Here is an 18,229-nt window from a genome sequence, read left to right on the forward strand (position 1 = left end):
GTGCACACTTGGACATGTTTGAAGGTCAAGAAGTCAAGGATCTGTTCAATAGAGAAGAAAATGGTCGGGAGAAGGGTCGGGGAGATGGGCGACCTCCATGGGACAGGCTGGGCTGGCACAGGCCTTCAGAGTCCTCTCTGCCTTCCCTAATCCTGGAAGAAGTCGGTCATTTCGGGGCGTCTGGTAATATCCTCTCCCTGGGTATAGGGGATGGGTCCCACTTCATACCCCTTCGCCCCCCCTATCCCAGACCCCTCCTCTTCCTCACATCTTTATCCAAATGACCCTCGATCACTCACCCTAAGGATATCCGTGCTCTCCCCCTTTCTCCTCCCTCTAGCCCAGTGTGGCACTCTACAGCAGGCACGACAGAGGCATGAAATGAAGGATGGGACTGGGGCAGTGACCCAGCTCCAGCCACTGCCCCAGCCCTGTCCCCCATCTTATCCTGCAGGGTTCTCAGGGCCCTTGGCCGTGATTGGTGACATGAAGCGGCTGGGATTCGGGGCCCGCTGGCGGGCTGCTTCCCGGTTGGCACAGAGAGCCTGGCCAATGAGGTACTCGCTCTCCTGGGCTACATCTGACAGGCGCAAGTCAAACTCCAGGAGGGTCCTGTTGTCTGACATGCCTTCCAGGAGCTGCTTCCCGCCATCCTGAGAGAGGAGTACAGGGAAAGGGTCATTTCATGTTACTACCCAGGATCACACACACGCACACACACCTACACACTCTCTATAAAGATGTGACGAGTGGTGCCTGGGTGATGCAGTCGGGTAAACGTCCGACTCTTGATCTCGGCCCAGGTCACGATCTCACAGTGCATGAGTTTGAGCCCCGCATCAGGCTCTGTGCTGATGGTGCTGAGCCTGCTTGGGATTCTGTCTCTCCCTCTTGCTGCCCCTCCCCTGCTTGTGCTCTCTTTCTCTCAAAATAAATAAATAAACTAAAAAAAAAAAAAATTAAAAAAACACAAAAAGATGTGACTAGGATAAGAGTTTCACAAAACAATGGTTAACCTATTTGTGCACCACATTACTGTGTTCGGTCCTAGGTTATCCTACCCTATTCCATTCTCTTCCGTAAAAAAAAATGGTGCTCAAGACATAGTAAATTGATTTTTCAACCCTAATGGTTTGAAAAACATCGCTCTGTGGCAATGATGGTAATTCCACTCCTCTGGTCCAGCCATGGGTATACGAGACAGATCTGGCTGATGACATGTGAGGAGGAAGTTTGGAGGGAGTGGCTTCTGGAAGGTTCTTCTCGCTCTGAAAAAGGAACAAGAGGGGTGCTCTCCCTTTTTCTGTCTCTGAGCATGATGCTTTGTGAGGTGCAGCAGCCATCCTGGGACCATGAGAGAAGCACCTGACAGGACATGGCCATGTGGCCAGGATGGGCAGAGCAGACAATGGCACTAAGCCAGTGAATTTACCAACTCCAGAACCCCCTACCCTGGGGCTTCTGATTATGGGACATAAAGTTCCTCTTGTTGTTTTTCAGTTTATTTATTTATTTTGAGAGAGAGGGCAAGCAGGGGAGGGGCAGAGAGAGAAAGGGAGAGAGAGAGAGAGAGAGAGAGAGAGAGAGTATCCCAAGCAGGCTCCACACTGTCAGCCCAGAGTCTGATGCGGGGCTTGAACTCACAAACCATGAGATCATGACCTGAGCTGAAACCAAGAGCCAGACGCTTAACTGACTGAGCCACCCAGGCGCCCCCAACAGTCCTCTTGTTTAAGCCATTTCCTGGTTCAGCTTTCTATTACGTGTAGCCAAAAGCACCCCATCTGGAAACAGTCCGTGTGTGAACAAGGCTTTTCTGGCGAGGTTTGGTAGAGGTCTTTTATGTGAAAGACTTCTATGGTTGTGACCCAGTAGTGTGTTGCAAAGTCAATTTAATGGGTTACGGACGCATTTTTAGAAAATGAGGCAGAACAGGGGCGCCTGGGTGGCTCAGTCGCTTAAGTGTCCGACTTCAACCCAGGTCATGATCTCACGGTTTTTGGGTTCGAGCCCCGGGTCAGGCTTGGTGCTGACAGCTCAGAGCCTGGAGCCTGCTTCGGATTCTGTGTCTCCCCCTCTCTCTGCCCCTCCCTCACTCATACTCCATCTCTCAAAAATAAATAAAGAAAATTAAAAAAAAAAAAAAAAAAAGGACACTGAAGGACATCAGTGCCTAGCATAGGATAAAACCCTGAGTAATAGTAACAGCTAGCAATATTGATGTCCTAGCCAGGGCTTTGCAATGTTACCTGCTTTACAAGGATAACTCATTTACTCTTCCCAGTAATAACACTTCGTAGATACAATTATTATCCCGATTTTACAGATGAGGACACGGAGGCCCCAAAAGGTGAAGTAATTTAGCCCAGTGAATGGCAGAGCTGGGATTAGAACCGAGGAAAGTCTGTGGTTTTAGCAACTATCCCGGAAGCATCCCGAGGCAGTCGGAGGCCACACCCAGCCCCCCGAGGCCCCAGGGCCTCTCCTGGGCCCCGCCTGCCCCAGAAGGTGCAGCTTACCAGCCCGATGTGGTTGCAGGACAGGTTGATGCTGGTGAGCGTGGTGTTGACGGCGAGCACCTGGGAGAGGAGGGTGGCGGTGGGCTCAGACAGCTCATTGCCCCCGAGGTGCAGTGTTGTGAGGCACCTGTTGGTCTGCAAGGCGTGCGCGAGCGCCTGGCCGCCCTCATCCTCAATGCAGTTGAGGCGCAGGTTGAGGGAAATGAGGTTGGTGTTGTGTGCTAGGGCGTGAGCCAGCGACTGGGCACCAAGCGCGTGCACCCGGTTGTTGGCCAGGTTGAGCACTCGCAAACGGCTGTGGCTCAGCAGCTTGGCCGCGGCACGTGCGCCCCGGTCCCCAACGAGGTTGTGTGACAGGTCCAGCTCTTCGAGGGCCGGGTGATCCAGGAGGCTGCGAATGAGGACGCGTGCCTTGTCGTCATCCACCTTGCTCCGGGTCAGCCTGAAGATCTGTGGGCAGGTAGAGGGCACGCAGCCGCTGGCAGTTAGGGATAATCTGCCTGCCTGCCTGCTTACCTACCTTGTGTGGGTAGAGGAGGGGGCCACAGGGAGGGCTGAAGTTCCGCCCACCTGATGTTGGCCCCCTCACTGGCTCTTGGGCAGGGCAGGCCTCCCCGCATGGCAGAGCAATGCAGAATGGGTGGCAGTTAGTAGCAAAAAAGCCGACCATTTATGGAGAAATCACCATGTGCCGTGCATGCTGGTAGAGCGTATCATGACCATCACCTCTAACCCTCAGCATCCCAGTCTGGTGGCATGAGTTCTTTCCACGTTACAGATAGAAAACTAAAGGGGTGCCTCGGTGGCTCCGTTGATGAAGCGTCCGACTTCAGCTCAGGTCATGATCTCACGGTTCGTGAGTTCGAGCCCCGTGTCGGGCTCTGTGCCGACAGCTCGGAGTCTTGAGCCTGCTTCGGATTCTGTGTCTCCCTCTCTCTCGGCCCCTCCCCCACTCACACTGTGTCTCACTCACTCTCTCTCTCTCTCTCTCTCTCTCTCAAAAATAAATAAACATTTAAAAAAAAAGTTAAAAAAAAAAAAAAAAGAAGAAAATGATAGCTTAGGGTGGATGCGTCATTTGCCCAGAACCACGCAGTGATCAAGCCCCAGAGGCAGGTTTGAATCCAGGTCTGTTTGATGTCCCAGCCCCTCGCCGTGCCCGCTTCAGCTGGCTAAGATCTACCATGGCAAGGAGAGGAACTCTTGGAAGGAGGTGCCAGGGTAAGAACCAGGGTGAGAGACGGGAAATGGGGGAATGGAAGGAAAAGATGAAAGAAAGAGGTTGGACTAGCATTGGGAATACTGGAGATGGGGGCCCTAACCCTTCCCTTCTCACCAGTCCCTCCCGCCCCTCTCTCTTCCTTGAGGCCTCTTCACGCTCTCCCCATCCTTCAGTCCTCAGCATTCCCTACATCCCTCTCAGCCAGCTTAGAGCCTATAGTTTCTGCGTACCTGTGCCCGAGCAGCTGCCAAGATGGAAATGTCACATGACAGGACTGATTCGTATCGCTGGAGCCACCAGTCGACCCTCCGTGCCGTGTGCCAATTCAGCCCTGTTTCTCCGGACAACACACTCTCTCATACTCTGTAAAAATGATGTCAACCTTCTCCAGCCTCCTCACCCTTCAGGGGGCCACTCTACAGGTAAGTCTCCCCCTGCCTCCCCAGCCATTGAATGGGAACCCTTCGCTTTCCTAATACCAAACACAAATCCACTGCTACCCACCATATCCACTCTCTCCTCTGCCCAGAGCCAACCGTCCCACTCGGTCCTCGACTCCACTCGTCTTGCCTTCTCAGGAACCTCCCTTGGTCAATGAACCTGTGGCTTTCTCAACTGCTTTCTTGCTATTGGATAGAGCTTTACATTGGATTTATTTGTTTGTTTGTTTGTTTGTTTGTTTGTTTATTTATTTATTTATTTATTTATTTATTTATTTATTTATTTTGAGAGAACGAGTTGGGGAGGGGCAGAGAGAGAGAGAGAGAGAAAGAGAGAGAGTCTCCACTAGGCTCCACGCTCAGCACAGACGCCGACGCGGGGCTCGATCTCACAAATGGTGAGATCATGACCTAAGCTGAAATCAACAGTCAGACACTTAACGGATTGAGCCACCCAGGTGCCCCCACATTGGTTTCATTTTATTTTATTTTAGAAATTCTTTGTTTTTAAATTTTTTAAAAATGTTTATTCATTATTTTTGAGAGAGAGAGAGAGAGAGCGCGCAGGGGAGGGGCAGAGAGAGAGGAAGACGCAGAATCCGAAGCAGGCTCCAGGCTCTGAGCTGTCAGCACAGAGTCCGATGTGGGTGGGACTTGAACTCACGGAGTGTGAGATCATGACCTGAGCTGAAGTCGGATGCCCAACAGACTGAGCCACCCAGGCGCGCCCCCCCCCCCCACATTGGTTTTAAATGCAAGCAAGTTTCTTTTTAGGAACACTCAAACCTTTCATCTATTACCAATTTCCCCTTCACCCCCTTCACAGCCAAGTTCTTGAAAAAGCTGATCACAGCCATCCGGTTTCCTCACTTCCCACTCTCTCTGTAAGTCACTCCGATCTGGCCCCTGTTCCTAGCACTCCACTGACAGTTCCAGCTCTGTGACCTCCGAGTCTGCTAAATCTGGTCCTCATCGTCATCCCCGCCCCCCATTGCTGCCTGCCCCTTTTCTTGACACACACCCCTCCCTTGTCTCTGAGACTCAAGGCCACGTCCCCCTTTCCCTCTTTCTCTGACTTTTTGGCAGGCTCCCTCTTGCAACCAGAATTTTGGGACCTACTTTACTAAAAAATTATTCGTTGTGTATTTGAATTTCAAATTTAACTAGGTGTCCTGTATTTTTATTTGCTAAACCTAGCGATCCTCTCCTGGTTGTAATTGTATGTTTACGTGATTGCTGATTAGAGCCCTTTATCCCACCAGACTGTTAGCTCCAGAGGGCACAAATGCATAATTTTGCTCACTGTCGAATCTTTAGCACCTAGGACAGGGCCTGGGGTGCAGCTGTTCCCCGGATGAATAAATGGCCAGTGAGCTGGGAGGACTGTGCCTTGCTCATCTCTGCATCCGCAGAACGCAGCTTGGTGCAGGTGCATAAAAGGACACTTGGTCGGCGAATGAGAAGGAAATGGGAGGGGGAGGATGGCGATGGGGGAGGAGGAGGAACACGGGGAGAGGAGAGGGAATCCAAGAGGCGCAGAGAATGGGAGGTGGGGGAAGGCCCGGAGGTACCTTGAGGGTGTGGCATGCCTTGATGGTGGCCGCCAGGGAGTGGCAGTCGCGATAGGTGAAGAGGAAGAGGTTCCACTCGAAGTTCATGCCGCAGTCCTTGACCCCGTACACCAGGTCCAGCTCCTCCAGATGGTTCAGGCCGGCCACCAGGTCTCCCAGTTGGTAGTGGTCAATGGCGGGTTCCTCCACCTCTGCCTCGCTGCCGGAGTCGGACAGTTCCCCGCTCCGGGGTCGAGGCGGGAGCTTCATGGGCGGAAGGAACTGATCCACACGGAGCCTGCGCACATAGTTCCTGCAGAGCGGCAGCAGGTCGAGGATCAGCGCGGGGTCCGTGGTGCTGGGGATGAAGTGCTTTAGCAGGTTCTCCAGGTGCCGCTCGAAGAACATGCGCTTCCAGCTGCCGCCGTGCTTGGCCACGTGGCACACGGGCCAGCGCTGCGTGCAGCAGCGGCGCCAGTAGCTCTCGTCGTCGATCAGGTTGGCGGTCACGGCCAGCGGCAGGTCGGGTGACAAGTGGTCCAGGACCTTCTGCTTGTGCTCCGGAAGCAGCTGCTTCAGGATAGGGTTGTCTTTGGGGACAGGAAGGGAAGCAGGAGTCACCGTGTGGGGGACGCCACTGCACGGTGCCCTGGGGCTGGGCCTACCTGGGGGCCCTGAAGAAACGGAAGACCCTCCCCGGCCCTCGGGGAGCCCCAGTCTGAGAAGGGAGACAGCCTTTACTATCAGGGATGCCCAGTCTGAGGGAGGAGACACAGCCCTTGACTTTGGGGTGTTCCCTGCCTGAGCCTGGATGCCTTAGTATCTGGTTTCTGGGAGGCCCTGGTCTGAGCCAGAATCTCAGGACTGGCCCTCAGTGATCACCTAGTCTGACGGAGGAGATAATCCTGAGTTCAGAGACTCCAAAATGATTTGATTCGTTCATTTCAAAACAAAAAACTTTTTGAGCATGTCTTGTGCACCAGACGCTGTTCTAAGTGCTGAGGATACAAGAGTGAACAGAACAGAGGAAGCCACTCCCTCTTAGGAGAGGAGGCAGACAATAAAAGAGTCCAGCGAATATATGGTATGTGGGTCAGGTGGCGATAGGTGCTGTAGATAGAATGACGGCCCTGTCCTCGGAAGGCTCCCCATCCAGTAGGGGAGGCTGGCAACTCATCTTTAAAAAGGATGAACATTTACAGAGCATCGAGTACAGAACAAACTAAGAACCTATACACGCTGTGGAAGGAGAGTGTGGAGGATAGTCAACCAGGGAGGGCTTTCTGGAGGAGGAGTTCAGTAGATATGGTTCGGGCTGGGTTTTGCTGGAGAGAGTGGGAAAGGTGAGGGGACGGCATAGACACAGAGGGCACAGTGCGGGTGGGAATCTGGTCGCTCTGGCTCTGGGAAGGGAGGGCAGTGTTGAGTGGGGGATGAGGACATGGTGTGGGAGGGCAGGGGCTGCCCCAGGCCCCAGCCGCTCAGGCCTCGCCTCCAGGAGGTCCCCACCCACCCCTCCCCGCTCGGAGCCTTTCCCTCCCCGCCCAACTGCAGGGACAGACTCACTCTGGAAGTTCTCGACAATGTGCTGAATGCAGAGCTCTGTGAGGAGGGGCACGATGGCCAGCGACCACTCAGGATCCTCAGCGATGATCCTGCGCATGCGACCTCCACTGGCCCCAGTACTCCAGCCCTTGGACTTGCTAGGGGGTGGGATGATGGAGGGCCTTGAGGGCTGTGGGCCTGTGCTGGAGGTCTGACCTGTAGTGGAGGACTTGTCCTGGGTGGAGGTGGAGAACCGGCTGAGGGCCGACGAGGTCGGTGTGCCTAGAGTTGCCTGCATGCTCTGCATTGGCAGCGTGGGCGCAGGTGGCCCCTTGGTGATGGCCTTGTGATGGGGAGGCTCTCAGACCGGCAGGCCCTCGATGCCCATGGGAACCTGGAGGGAGGGGAGGGGTAGAGGTGTTAACTCTGGAGGACCTCGGTGGGCATTTCGCAAGAGGGCAGCACAGAGTGGTTCTTAAGGGTCCATCTCTGGAGTAGAGCAGAACCAGGCACAAATCCCGCCGACTAGCTATGTGGCTCTGGGCGAGTGACTGAATCTCTTATAGTCTCATGTGGCTCCTCTGTGAAGTGAGGATAACAGTCACTGGGAAGAGGAGGGGGAGAAGTGAATAAAATAATGCATCCAAAGAGGCATAGTATCCTGTCTGCAGCAAGGAGCAGGCCCTCATTGTGGATAATAATACCTACACAACAATTGTAAGCAATTGATATATGTTGGACACTTTTTTAAAAAAGTTCTTTAGGCATCTTAACTCATTTGATCCTCACAAAAGCCTTTTGGGGATAGGCATTCATATTTTTCCTGTGTTTTCTGCTGTGAACCTGAAACAGAGAGGTTCATTGACTTGCCTCATGTCACACAGCTTATAAATAACAAGGGTGGATTTCAACTCAGTCTATCAAGTTCATACTTAAAAAAATTTTGTTTTAATTTATTTTTGAGAGAGTGCAAGCCGGGGAGGGGGGTGGGTTGTGCAGAGAGAGGGAGACAGAGGATCTGAAGAGGGCTCTGCACTGATAGCAGCAAGCCTGATGTGGGGCTCGAACTCACAAACCATGAAATCATGACCTGAGCCAAAGTCAGATGCTCAACTGACTGAGCCACCCAGGGGCCCTCATACCCTTTTTTTCCCCCTAAGATTTTATTTTAAGTAATCTCTACACCCAATGTGGGGCTCAAACTCATAACCCCAAGATCAAGAGTTGCCTGTTCTACCAATGGAGCCAACCGAGCACCCCTCAAGTTCATACTCTTAACCCTACATTATACTGTCCATCTGAGGGTGAGGGGTGGGGGTGTGTATTGCCAAAAGACCAAGGTATAATAAAGAACCGTTTAGTTCAAAACAGCTCCGGGGCACCTGGGTGGCTCAGTCAGTTAAGCAACTGACTTCGGCTCAGGTCATGATCTCACGGTGCGTGGGTTCGAGCCCCATGTCAGGCTTTGTGCTGACAGCTCAGAGCCTGGAGCCTGCTTCAGATTCTGTGTCTCCCTTTCTCTCTGTTCCTCCCCTGCTCATTCTCTGTCTCTGTCTCTCAAAAATAAATAAACGTTAAGAAAAAAATTGAAAAAACCCCCCACAGCTCCTGGGGTTAAGTATTTCACAGAAAAGCAACTGCCTGATCAGGGGGATGGGGTTGGGAACAGTACTGGCAAATAGAAATATAACGCAGGTCAAAATTCAAGTCACGTACACTATTTGCAATTTTCTAGCATCCCCGTTAAAAAAGTAAAGAGCGGCACCTGGGTGGCTCAGTCGGTTAAGCATCTGACTCTCGATTTCCGCTCAGGTCATGATCTCACGGTCGTGAGTTCGAGCCTGGAGTCAGGCTTCATTCTGGCAGTGCAGAGCCTGCTTGGGGTTCTCACTCTCCCTGTCACTCTGCCCCTCTCTGTTCTCTCTCTCTCTCTCAAAAATAAATAAACTTGTAAAAAAAAGAGAAATGGGTGAAATTAATTTTATGTTTAACCCAATATGTCCGAAATATTATCACTGAATATGTAATCGATATGACAATTACTAATGAGATATTTTATATACGTGTTTTTCATACTAAGCCTTCAAAATCTGATGGCTCAAGAGCCACACGTGGCTACTGGCTACTGTCTTGGATAGTGTAGGCTGAGAGGAAGGAAGGGGGAACCAGACCCGTGCTCTGTCCAGGGTGCCAGTACCTTCCCTGCTTCTTCTGCGAGGACTCTGGCTCCACACCCCACCCCCAACCTCCTGATCCAGTCTTCCTAGTTCTCCCAGCCTCCCGGCTTTCCAGACGGCAGCGGGGAAGGCGTGGGAGGCGAAAAGGCAGCTAAATCTGGGGCTGAAGACAGAAGACAGAGGATGGATCTGGGGCTGGGGACCCTCCTCCGCGTTTGTCCATTCCTGCCTCCTTGCTGCAGGTGGCCTCGCCCTGAGACTGCAGGCGGAAATGGGGCTGCTCGCACCTAGCTCCTCCTCCGGGCTGTTTCCCTTCAGATTTGCTCCCTGACTCGGGTGTACTGTGTCGTGGCCAGTGGGAAGGAACACTCTGAACCAGCAAAGGTGTCCTTGACAGATGGAGGGGACCAGATGGTACTCCCCAGTCCACCAGGCATCTCAAGGAGGAGGAAGAGCCTGGCTGTATGTGTGTGTGTGTGTGTGTGTGTGTGTGTGTGTGAGAGAGAGAGAGAGAGAGAGAGAGAGAGAGAGAGAGAGAGAAAGACAGAGAGACAGAGAGAGACAGAGACAGAGAAGGAGGCAAGGGGCAGCATAGGAAAGGTATCTTTGTATTTGTGAAATCCTTATGCAAATCAAATGCAAGTTCACAAACAGATTGTGTCCAGATCTGCGGAATAACCAGCTGGTGCATTTGACTAATAGCCCCTCAGAGGGTGTGGCTGGGAGGGGATGCTGCTTAGAGGTGCCAGATGACTTTGCATTTCTGGCTTTGCCAGTGACTTGCTGTGTGACCTTGGCCAACATACTTAACCTGAGTTTCCATTTCCTTATCTGTAAAACAGGATAATGATATTTTCCTTATTCAGGCGGTTGTGGAGATTCCTCTGAGATAATATTTGAAAAGAGTACTTGGGGGGGTTGGCGTGTGGAGGATGAAGACACTATGGAGGGGGAGGGTCTTAGGCAGGGGACACAGGGGAACCCTGCCTCTCGAGCGCCGACCTGAGACGGTATCCTTGGATAAGGTCCTTCCCTATCTCCAGGGGAGAGGCAGTGGTGGTGTTTGGGGCTGGAAAGGATGGAGGGGCCTGGCAGACAAGGAGAAAAGAGACAACAGGCCAGCCCTGCTCCTTCCAGCTCCACGTCTGGGCTCCTGGGGCTCCCTCCAAAAGTTCCCTCCGGAGTTCTGGCCTAAAACATTCCGTATTCCCTTTGGTCCCAGATGCAATCCCAAGACACCCTGCGGGTCAGGCCCAAGAAAGCAGGATCCAGCTGGGCAGGGGGAGCCTGGGTTTCTGGCCGGTGTTGCCCCGGAGCCGACTCTCTAGGTATTTCTCACAACACTGCCGGCCTCACCATCCAGGTAGGCTGTTCCCTCTCCTTCCTCCTGGGAGGCCACATGTGGGGAAACCCCACCTGGGGCTGGGCTGGCGCTGGTTTCACTGCCTGGTGCCTCACTGTCTGAGGCCCTGACATTTCTTCCTGAGTCTGGTCCTCATCTTTCTTGCTGCTGTTTGGAGCCTGCAGCCACCTCTGGGCGTGACACTGCAGGACCCACCCCAAGGTGGGTTCCAGCGCCCTGAGCCACCTCTTCAGAAGGAAGAGGCAAAGCATCCTTCCATGTGCCCCAGGTACAGGGCTGGTATCAAGAAGACCCCCTTTTGGGGCGCCTGGGTGGCGCAGTCAGTTAAGCGGCCGACTTCAGCCAGGTCACGATCTCGCAGTCCGGGAGTTCGAGCCCCGCGTCAGGCTCTGGGCTGATGGCTCAGAGCCTGGAGCCTGCTTCCGATTCTGTGTCTCCCTCTCTCTCTGCCCCTCCCCCGTTCATGCTCTGTCTCTCTCTGTCCCCAAAAAAAAAAAAATAAACGTTGAAAAAAAAAAATTAAAAAAAAAAAAAAAAAGAAGACCCCCTTTTGTCCTGTGATGTTTCCTAGAAACCTCCAAACCACCAGGGCTGGTGTCATTTGTAAGGCAAATGTTGAAACCATTAACCTCATACAATAAGGTAGGAGTTGATCGTATTCACTTAATTGATTTTTGAAAAGGTAGATATTACAAAAATATTTGGGGGAAGCAAATGATGACTAGACACAGAGGATTCTTTCTTCCTCTTCTTCTTTTTTTTTTTTTTTTAGAGAGAGGAAGTACACAAGCAGGGGAGAGGGGCAGAGGGAGAGAGAGAGAGAGAGAGAGAATCTTGAGCTCCATGCTTAGCATGAGGCTCAATCCTACGACCCTGGGATCATGACCTGAGCCAAAATAAGAGTCGGATGCTCTACTCACTGAGCCACCCAGGCGCCCCTTTTCTTATCGAAGAAGTTTTCGTTTCAATTCTGGTTAATTAACACAGTGTAATATTAGCTTCAGGTACCCGCTGTGGCGATGGGACACTTCCATACCACACCCTGTGCTCATCACAGCCAGTGCACGCCTGGCTCCCCATCGCCTGTGTAAACCATCCACCTCCCCTCTGGTAACCATCCTATATTAGCGAATTGGAATTTAGATACAAACTTAAAAAAAAAAAAAAAAAAAAAAAAGATGATAGAAAGCAGGGATCCTCCCTGGCAGGCGGTACACCTGACCCCTGCCTGCCCTTCTCCCCCACTGTGAGGCCGCCACTCTCTCGGCTCCCCTCCCGCCTCTCCGATCATTCTCGAGGTCTCCATTGCAGACTCCCCTCACTCTTACCCACCTCCCTGCGACCCTGCGTGGCTCCTATGGATGGTTGCAACTCTTACCTTTCCTCTGAGTTCCAGACTCAGGCCTACCAGCTGCCTCTCACCTCCCTCCAACTGAGTCTGCACCCAGAGAACTCAGAGCCTTCCCCAAGCCTCTCCTTCCCCTGGCTCCCTGCCTGGCCAGGGGCGCCGCCCCTCCATGTCTGGTTACTGTTGGCGCCCTCCAGTTCTACCTCCCACCCCCGCGGCCCTCCCCTCCCTGAATGCTGTTGCTTTAGCTCAGGGCCTCCCTGCCGGCCTGGATCCCGGTGGTAACTGCCCAGCACCTGGGGATGGCAGCCAGCGCGGTCCTCACCACTAGCCTTCCCACAGCTGCCACCGCCACTCGCTGGCCACTGCCCACTGCCCACTGGCCACAGCCCGGCTTCCTCAGCTCAGTGGAGAAGGCCCTCCGTGACCAGATATGTTGTTGGAAATAAGCTCGCTTTGCATCTGGAGCTCTGCAGGCTAGTTCACGCTGCCCAGCCTTTGCTCCAGCGGTTCTCTCTCTGCCTGGAACACCTTTCCCACTGTCTCAGCCTGGGGAACGGAGCGTCCTTAATCTTTCAAGCCTGAGTTTCCCTACCACTTCCTTTCTGAAGCCTTCCATCCTTTCTGGTCCCCACCCCCCAAGTACCCTCTCCCTCTATCAGACCTTGTGCTGGTGTCACTTCAGTGGCCTGATTGATCACCCTCTCCCCACACCCACGCTAGACTGTGAGCTCCTTGAGGTGCAGGGACTGTTCTGGAACTCCTTTTGCTCCCTAATCCCTGGCCCGTGGTGGGTCTGCTCTACAGGAGGTAGCTGGTGTTCTGAGCTGCCCCACCCCCTTCTGAGAAGAGATGCTGGCCAATAGGAGTGCCCCATATTGGCCAGGGTGATTGGCTCAGGGGTGGCCACCTGATGCAAGCCAATCAGAGTCCTTCTTGGGATTTGTTGGAGCAGCGGAGGTAGACCAAGGACGCATGTCCTTGAAGGCTACTGATCCCCCGCTGCTGGAGGCTATTCGCCTTCGCGTGGAAACCTGCCTGCTGCAGGAGGGGATGAAGCCCGGGAGAGACCAGCAGGAATGAGAGGTGGACAGAGCACCCGGTACCTTCAGTCCCCAGTCTGAGGCCCCGAGGCTCCCAGAACCGCACTTCCTCTGGTTCTGAGACCTCTTTGGCAGCCTTTCTAACAGGTCCCTTTTGCTAAAGCTGAGTTCGGTTTCTGCCCCTTTGTGACCAAAGGGTCCCAACCATTTGGGTCGGCTCACAATTTGGTGAATGAAATGGAAAGAAATCCTAAATCAGGAGATGAAATGGTTCGATGGGGTGTCTGAGAATCAGGGCCAGAGGCCCCAGGTTTGTTATACACAGGGCTCGGCATCTAACTCCTGGGGCCTCTTCCTATCCTGACCACCCCTGGCCTCCAGCCTCACCTCTCATCTCTCCAGGCATCAGCAACTTGACCTACTTATCAATCCCCCACATCTCCGTGTGAACGAGTTTCAGATCCAAAATGCCAAGTTAGGAAGGTGGGCCAGGAGGGCACACCACTGAGTGGGGGGAAGGCGGGGAGGGGCCCACAGGAGAGTAAGTCAGGGGACCTGAGGTCACCTCACTGGGTGACCTTAGTCTGGCCTAGGCGTCACCAGTCTGCAGCTGCGGGTATCTTTCCTGGAAGCCCGGGGGGTGAATAGACACCCATTAGCTAGGGGCCCAGGGGTATCCTGACAGCTCCCAAGGGCCCAAGAAGGGCAGCCCCAGAAGTGGCAGTCACTTTCCTTTCCTTTCTGGAGCCTTGTCCCCCTTGGGAAGCTTCGGGGCAAACAGAGAATCCCAGAGTTTGAAGACTGGAAGCATGTTTAAGAGTCTGATCCTTCTCCGGGGCAAGAATCTTTTCTGACATTCCAGAGAGAAGGTTGGGGCGAGGGGGTGATCACCTCTTGTGCCACCACCTGGTGTCCCTATCTAAGGCACACCTTATGCTCGACTGGGGAAAGTGGGAACATGTCCAGTGACCTTTCATCTCCTGGCACCTGTCTTACAGGCCTGTTGGGCTGTTTTGCCAGCATCACCCTAACCCAACACAGAACCACAGTCCCTGCAGAAAGGCCAATCCTCTTCCAACCACGTCCCTACCCTGTGTCCTTACTATCAGGGTCCAGGGTCCTGAAATCCCACTCAGGCCAGAATCAGAGGGTTAGGTGTTAGGGTCCACCCTCTATGCGCCCAGGCACAAGCAACATAAAGGGACAACATGCTCCAGCTTGGCCAGCTTATCCTCATTTTTGATGGCTTGCGCCTGGTGGTCAATGTTCTGGGAACTATATCCTTGCCTACACACAGCTATGATTTCTTGAGTTTGGGCCTCTCAAAGCTCTCCCAGCAGGAAGCAGCTGGCTAAGGACTCAGGCATTACGTTACCTTAGGGCCAATCTCCACTCTGCCCCCTAGCATCTGTGAGACCTTGGGCAAGTCATTTCACCCCACTAAGCCCCCTATTTCTTTATCTGTAAAATGGGGATGGTAATTAATGGGATCTACTTCCTAGGATTATCCAGAAGATTAGAGCTAATGTGGGTGAGACATTTCATGTCATGCTGGGCCCAGAGCCAGCATTCAAAATATGTGTTAGATATTGTGATGAAGATGTTACATGCCTTGCCTACATATGTTTATTAGGTCTTTAAATTTAGGGGCGCCTGGGTGGCTCAGTTGGTTAAACGTTCGACTTTTGGTTTAGGCTCAGGTCATGATCTCACGGTTCGTGAGACAGAGCCCCATGTCGGGCTCTGTGCTGACAGTGCAGCCCCGATTATCTCTCTCTCCCTCTCTCTCTGCCCCTCCCTTGCTCATGCTCTCTCTCTGTCTCTCAAAATAAATGAACGTAAAAAGCAAATCTTCAAATTTACTATTGAGGATTATTATTGTTATTACTACACTATTATCTCCTTGCACAAATGAGGACACAGGCTTGGAAAGTGTAAGTAACCTACGAAGCGTCACGGAGCTAGTAAGTGGAGACGCTAAGGTTTGAGCTGCTCTCCGTCCAAAGCTGTCTGTCACTTCCAGGCACAAAAGCACAGACCAACAATGGTCCTTCCTAAGGACTTAGGTTCCTTCCTAAGTCGCCCAGACTCGGTTGTTCACGGCGCTTTTCCAGCGGGCGTCCCGCTTTCTCCAGCTCATGATCTCTTGTCATGTCACCAGCGTGAAGCCCGGGGTCACCCTTTGGAGGCTGGCCTAAACAGCCCAGGCTCCCTCACCTCCTAAATCACTGCCAGACACGGGGCCCTTCCACAGACCTGGGCCATCGCCTGTGGCCTTCAGCACGAGGCCTTCTGGGGACCCCAGAAGATCCCGCGGAGTTCTGCTCTCCTGCCCCATGGCTCGTGAAGGGCCCTTGTCACAGACCTAGGTAGGATTCAGAGTCTGAGCCTCGGGCATGTTTCCTCCTCAGAGGTCTCAGACCTTCTCCATTCTTCTCAAGTCCCCAGTTAAATATAATCACCGTGGGCAGAGGCTTCTTCCCGTTGCCCAAATGGGAAAGTTGAAGAGACTGGGGGGGAGCTCTCACCCCTTCCTGCTCATCACATCCCTGGTCCTTGTTCTCACCTACTTTCCTCTTGACTGAGGCGCCAAGCACCTCTACGCCCAGGGACACAACCCTCTGGGCTGGCTTGGCCTGATGGGCTACACCCCGCCCCCTCCAGCCGCCTCCCCCACCGTGCTTCGACCTTCTCCGCTAGCTTCTCCTTCACCTTAGGATCCCCAGGGAGAACCCTCCCCTGGCACCTATCCTCAGGCCCTGAATGGGCCCTTTGTCTTACTCCCCCTGATGTCTTTTGTGCCCCTGTTTGATCACTCCCAAATTCCCACTTGGGAATTCCCAGTCTGTGAAACCACGAAAGAGGGACAACAGTCTCTCTGACAGAGCCCAGCCCAGCATGCTTGATGTTGGCCCCAGTGAGACAGCACACTGTTCACATCCCCGGGCCTGGCCCTCCTCCCAACTCCTGACCACTTGGTCTGTGGTCTTAAAAAGGACTCCAGAGTATTCGCTCCCCACCCCTCACTCCTGCCTGGGGCTCAGACACCCCAGCAGGGGAGCTTAGCTCCAAAGGCCAGCGAGTCCCTCCCCCAACCTGCCTGGGGTGCAGAGGCCCTGGTAGCTCCTTGGTAACCAAGGGAAACCAACCATGCTGTGGGAGGGAGGGAGGGAGGTGCCGAAATTTCTGGACCTGCAGGAGGGACTGCAATCAGCAGGAGCTGGGATGGGGGTCAACCTTTCGGAGACGACTGCGGCCTGGAGCTCAGGACTGCTCTCCTCCACCGCCTGCCCGATGCCCCACTTTCCCCTTCCTCCTTCTCGCGGTGCCCCACCCCCACCCCCGCACCCCCTTACTCGCAGACCGTGACTGTAGCGGAGAGGGCAAGGGTCAGGCTTCAAATGGGTGGGGAGCTTCCTGCGGGTACAGACCCGCCCGGAGTCAAGCCAACCTCAGCTGGGTGGGAGTGGGGGTTGGCTTGAGAGTTCAGCCCCATAAGGGAGACCCGGGGTTAAGCGTCCTCTCTTCTGGGGCTCACCTCACCCACTCTCGGTGCCCGGGTGCTCGCTTCCCTGCAGGCCCCCCCGCGCGGCCGGCGCCGGTCGTTAGGGACGCCCCGCGTCGCCAGGGGGCGGGTCCGAGGGCTGGTGCGCATGTGCGCGAGAACACCCGCCCGCGCGCCGAGTCTCGGCGGTGCACAGTGGGTAGTGCGCGCTCTGGCAGTGGGGCGTGCTCTGTGGATCTGGGGGACATGTTTAGGAATAGGTGGGCTTTTCTTGGGGGGAAGATGAGGCGTGGGGGCCGGGGCAGGGCTCCTGAACCGTAGTGCTGTTCCTTCTTGGTCCCTTTTGTGTGAAAATAGGGGCGCGGGGTGGCGAGTGGAAAGACAGTTCGGGAAACGCACCAGCAGTCTCTTCTGGAAGATGTGGAGGTGGAAGGGCGCCAGCAGGGGTTACTGGAAGGCACCAGACAGTAAGGTTCCAGGTCTCCACAGCGCTCCTTCGCGCAGTCCTAAACTTTATATCGCCACCCCGCCCCCTCTCCCTGCCCCCGCAGCCCTGGGCGACAGGATGTGGTGCTTCTGATGGGCATGAATGACCAACTTCAGGGGACTGGTTAGTAAGAAAAACTGTCCTTCAGGAGGGGAAAGGCAACCAGGATGGTGGGAAGTTTCACACGGAGGTGGCTTAGCTTTGACTTTCAGGTGTCGCGATTCCTAGTGTGTTACCATGGGTAAGTTAACATCTTAGAAGCTCAGTTAATCCATCATAAAACCGTGCCATGACTCCCTCACCCTGATGTGCACGCGTAGACAGCCGGGTCTTCAGTGAGCACCGCCGAAGGGTGGCTACGAGATGCGAAGGTAAAGCTTTGCCACTCCGCAGGGCTGAAAGCGGTCAGGGCTCAGCGGAATCCGGGAATCCCGGGCAGGAACCGGTCCTTTGCAAGCCCTCTCACCAGGGCCGCAATTAGAATGAGAGATCATGCAGGAAGCAGCACTCTGCGCTAATAATTTTAACTAAATGGCCCTAGAACTCAGTCACCAGGGAGCCTTTGACTTGAAGATGGGCCCCCTGAGGTCCTTTCCTTTATCCAGCAGCAGAGATTTGGGAACAGAGGCAGAACTCTGGCTTAGCCCTGAGTGGATTCATTCTGTTAGGGAAGCAGGGCTTCCTCCTGCTCTGAGCGGCTGGTTCTCAGCTTCAGCTCAGGTGCTCTGGCCCCTGCTCTCTACAGACCCCATCACCTGCCACTCTCCCAGCTCATGGTCCCTGCTCAGCTCCCCCTCAGGGCCCCTGAACTGGCTGAAGTCCTCAGCCTGGAGCGCTCTTCCCTCAGAGACCCTCGTGGCTCATACCCTCCCCTCAGATGTCATCTCCGGGGGAAACAGCAGTCACCCCCACCCTCCTGATCCCTGTCCCGCTTTCTCTGCAGACCTCATCACTGCCTTACATCCTCTTCCTTCTCTTTATCGTGTATCTCACTACTAGACAGAAGCTCCGCAAGTGCAGGAAGTTGTCC

General features: G+C 54.0%; 1 protein-coding gene across 2 annotated transcripts; it reads right to left on the reverse strand.

Annotated features, from left to right (window-relative positions):
• Positions 1–443: 443 nt before the first annotated feature.
• Positions 444–18,219, reverse strand: TCTE1 (t-complex-associated-testis-expressed 1). Of its 2 annotated transcripts, none has more exons than XM_045498423.1 (5): positions 16,751–18,219; positions 7,298–7,670; positions 5,753–6,321; positions 2,520–2,969; positions 444–653 (listed from the first exon to the last, which is right to left on the reverse strand). In XM_045498423.1, exons 2-5 carry the CDS (start codon positions 7,581–7,583, stop codon positions 444–446), a joined length of 1,515 nt encoding a protein of 504 aa, XP_045354379.1. In that variant the 5' UTR covers positions 7,584–7,670; positions 16,751–18,219. The 2 variants fall into 2 exon arrangements, with proteins under 2 accessions (XP_045354379.1, XP_045354378.1); XM_045498422.1 differs by having other exon boundaries at positions 16,746–18,219.
• Positions 18,220–18,229: the final 10 nt, after the last annotated feature.

This window comes from Leopardus geoffroyi, chromosome B2, assembly GCF_018350155.1.
Source record: "Leopardus geoffroyi isolate Oge1 chromosome B2, O.geoffroyi_Oge1_pat1.0, whole genome shotgun sequence".
Classification (NCBI taxonomy): Eukaryota; Metazoa; Chordata; class Mammalia; order Carnivora; family Felidae; genus Leopardus; species Leopardus geoffroyi.

What these genes read in the sequence shown, in the direction of transcription:
- TCTE1 (XM_045498423.1), bottom strand. Translation starts at nt 7,583, where the DNA reads ATGCAGAGCATGCAGGCAACTCTAGGCACACCGACCTCGTCGGCCCTC. An exon ending in CATTGTCGAGAACTTCCAGA is followed by an intron (nt 6,322 to 7,297) that starts GTGAGTCTGTCC and finishes CTGTCCCCAAAG; the next exon opens with ACAACCCTATCCTGAAGCAG. An exon ending in CCTGCAACCACATCGGGCTG is followed by an intron (nt 654 to 2,519) that starts GTAAGCTGCACC and finishes CTCCTCTCTCAG; the next exon opens with GATGGCGGGAAGCAGCTCCT.